The sequence below is a fragment of the Hakea prostrata genome, chromosome 10 (assembly GCF_041222555.1).
Source record: "Hakea prostrata isolate BN-2017 chromosome 10, UWA_Hpros_2, whole genome shotgun sequence".
NCBI classification, from domain to species: Eukaryota; Viridiplantae; Streptophyta; class Magnoliopsida; order Proteales; family Proteaceae; genus Hakea; species Hakea prostrata.
Genome location: NC_142609.1, coordinates 18,715,568 through 18,719,345, shown reverse-complemented (window position 1 = coordinate 18,719,345; position 3,778 = coordinate 18,715,568). Strand labels below are relative to the sequence as shown.

Here is a 3,778-nt window from a genome sequence, read left to right as displayed (position 1 = left end):
AATTCAGCCTCAAAGTTGGTTTTAACATTTAAAAAAATACTGAAATTGAAAACCACCGCAACAACTTCATTTCGAAAGACTCCTCCACCGCCAGACCTTCCTGGATTGCCTAAAGAAGACCCATCAATATTTAGTTTAACCCAACCTACAGCAGGAGGACACCAAAAAATTTCTTGTGGAGGAGCAGCACTAAAAACAGAGAAGTGAAGGCCCAGTCTTCTTGCATCCGAAAAAATGGTAGGAGTTACTTTTCTTCCATCCATTTTAAAGCCAAACTGTACTAAGTCTGAAAAAATTAAACTCATCACCTCATCAGTACTGAAATTTAAATTTTCAAACCGGATTTGATTGCGGACCATCCAAAGAAATTATAAAAGCAAACAACATCCATTAATCCAAGCAGTCTGTAAAGGAGACTGTGAAGCCTGGTGTTTCCAAGCCTTGAACGACTCTACAATCGAATCTTTTACTGTCCAACTATAACCAAACTTTGCTGCAAAAGCTTCTCCACATCCACGTGAAAATGAGCAGTGAAGAAAGAGATGTCCTATGTCCTCTGAAGCTTTACCACATAGATTACAACGAGAGGCCAGCATAATCCCTTTCCGAGTCAACAAGGCATCAACAGGTAGCCTATCATGAAAAAGTCTCCAACAGAAAACTTGTTGTCTAGGTTGCAAAGAAGTCTTCCAAATACTTTTAGCCCATTCCAGTTGTTCTCCTTTTCTACGATAGAGATCCCATGCTGATCGAAAACTAAACTCTCCCCCCATTGAACCTTGCCAATGACAAACATCAACAAAACCAGCACAAGGTACAGGATATAACATAATAAGAGAGATTACCTCTTGAAATTTGGCATTGTCCACTGACGGAAATATCCACTCCCCTTGCTGTAAACAATCTGCAACAGTCAATTTCAAATGACCCTCTAAATCTAGAGGAATACCAACATAGTCTGCAATGGTAAAATTCCCCAACCATCGTCAAAACCAGAAATTTATATTCTGACCATTTCCAACTGACCACCGTTCATTAGCTTGAACAAAACCCCAAATCTTCCTCAATCCCAACATCAAAGAGGACTGCTGCCCATAAATCTTTAAATTTCCCCTTTTGTCCACCATCTTCCCCTTTAAAAAATGAGCAAAAACAAAGTGTTTATGTTTAATTGTCCAAGCCAACTTGCATAAGGAGGCAAAATTGACATCTCTTAATCTTCGAATACCCAAACCACCCTCACATTTTGGAGTACATACTTTTTCCCAAGACACTGTAACCTTCTTCACAGCCTCTATACTCCCTGTCCAAATGAAGTTACGCATCCAAGCCTCTGCTTGAGAAATAATAGAGCTAGGCCACCAGTACACTGAAAAATTATGAATTGGCATGCTAGAAATAACTGAACGTACCAACTCCACTCTACCTGCCAAAGATAACAGCTTTCCACACCACCCTTGTAGCCGATTCTTAATCTTGTCTAAAACTGACAGCCAATCGACACGAGTAACTCTTCCTTTAAAAATATCTATCCCCAGATATCGAGTAGGAAAGAGAGCAATTGGGATATTTAATATGTCCACAGTTTTCTGTTTTCGACTAGGAGGCACACGTCCAAGAAAAAGCTTACTCTTCTCCAAACTAATATGTTGACCCGAAAATTCTTGATACTTCGATAAGAAATTTTTCAAAGCTTTAACATAACATAAAGAAGCATTTGAAAAAATAAAAATATCATCAGCATACATCAGAACGGAAGGAACTTCTACTCCCCTGGGACCTGGCAAAGCTCTCAATCTACCAGCAGCTATCAAAGAATGAATGCCCCTGCATAGTACCTCTTCTGCAAGAAGAAAAAGAAGAGGAGATAAAGGGTTCCCTTGCCGAAGCCCTTTCTCAACTCCAAAGAATCCAACTGGTCTCCCATTCAATAAAACTGAGATTCTAGTAGATTGAAGCATCTCATGAATCCAGCCAACCCATCTATTTGAAAATCCGAAAGCCTTCAAGACCAAGAATAAAAACTCCCATGATAGGGTATCATAAGCCTTCATAATATCAATCTTAATTCCCATCCCTCCCCCTCTAACAGAAGAATGTAAAATATTTGTAAGTTCAGAAGCGACAGCAATATTTTCAGAAATCATCTTACCTTTCTGGAAAGCTCCTTGCTCCTCAGAAATAAGCTTAGGCAAAAGAGGACTCAGCTGAGAAGCCATTATCTTTGACAATGTTTTGCAAAAAAAATTCCCCATACATAGAGGCCAAAATTTGTCCAATGTAGCTGCATTCTCCACCTTGGGAACTAAAGTGAGGAAACAATTATTTACCCCTTTCGGAAGTTTTCCTTTTCAAAAGAAGGATCGAACAGCAACCCCAAAATCAGCTGAAACAATATCCCAGCATTTGCGGAAAAAACTTCCCGGAAAGCCATCTGGTCCTGGAGAACTGTCAGGATCTAGGTCCCATACCACTCCTTTGATCTCCTCATTAGAGGGCAAACCTTCAAGTAATAAGCAATCATCATCCATCAGCACTTTTGGAATCACAGACAACAACTCTAGGTGTCCTAAGTAGGAACCCACTTTATGATAGTTTTCAAAGTAAGTCACCACATAATCTTGTAGTTCAACCGAACTTGATGTCCAAGTGTCATCCATTCTTCGCAAAGATTTAACAGAGTTTTTATTCCTTCTAAGTTTAGTAGAGAGATGGAAAAATTTTGAATTCCTATCTCCCTCCCTCAACCACCTGACCTTTGCTTTCTGCCGAAGAAGAGAGTCCAAACGATCCATTGCTTGTACAAGTTTTGACTTCAAGGAAGCCTCTTGATCAAAATATTCATTTGTCATATCAAGTTGATCAATATTAGTTTGAAAGGATGCTAGATCTTTCTCCGCTTGCTGTACTTCAATAAAAAGATTAGGAAATGTCATTTTTGCCCAAGCTTTAAGACGCTTCTTAACATTCTTCAATCTCTGTGCTAGTACAAAAATGGGATCACCAACAATCGGTTCCACCCAAGGCAAACGAACCACCTCCAAAAAAGAATCGTCAGTCATCCAAAAATTATTGAACCTGAAAGGAGAGTTTACTGGTTTGACACCTTGGTCAACAAAGACACAAATCGGAGAGTGATCAGACGAGTGTGTCGGAAAAGTGATCTGTTTAGAATCACCAAACAACTCTAACCATCTGGCATTGAAGAAACTTCTATCAAGGATCGAACAAACATTACCAACTTTGCGTTGGTTTGACCATGTAAATTTCCTACCCGAAGATGGAACTTCAAAAAGCTCACAAGCATCAATGGTAGCCTGAAAATCAGCTGCTGCACCCAATTGGAATCTGCTTGAACCCCTCCTTTCAGACACCCGTAACACTACATTAAAGTCCCCCATAACAAAAAATGGTAAGCTGGACAAAGGGAGAGCAATAAGATCCTCCCAAAGCCGTCTGCGATCAGATCTATCACAACAAGCATGATCCATTGATAGACCAAATTGGACACCTTGCCACTTGAATTGAAGAGAGAGTTGTTGGTCAGATGAAGAGAGAACAGAGGGTCGCTGCAACTCTCTCTTCCAAAAGACCCAAAGATTCGGAACTTTCTCCTGCCGAGAATTATACACAAAATTAGAAGAATATCCCAATCTATTAATAAAGAAAATTGGGCACTTACTAACATCCACTTTTGGTTCAGCGACACAAAAAAAATGTCTGGTTGATGAGTCATTAACAGCATTTTAAGGGCCCTCCTACCAGACGCATTACCAAT

General features: G+C 39.8%; 1 protein-coding gene across 1 annotated transcript; it reads right to left on the bottom strand.

Moving 5' to 3' along the window:
* Positions 1–2,351: 2,351 nt before the first annotated feature.
* Positions 2,352–3,491, bottom strand: LOC149002228 (uncharacterized). The gene has a single exon (XM_089138668.1). It carries the CDS (start codon positions 3,489–3,491, stop codon positions 2,352–2,354), a length of 1,140 nt encoding a protein of 379 aa, XP_088994794.1.
* Between the last annotated feature and the right edge of the window lie 287 nt (positions 3,492–3,778).

Coding starts and splice junctions, on each gene's coding strand:
- LOC149002228 (XM_089138668.1), bottom strand. CDS start 3,491: ATGGATCATGCTTGTTGTGATAGATCTGATCGCAGACGGCTTTGGGAG.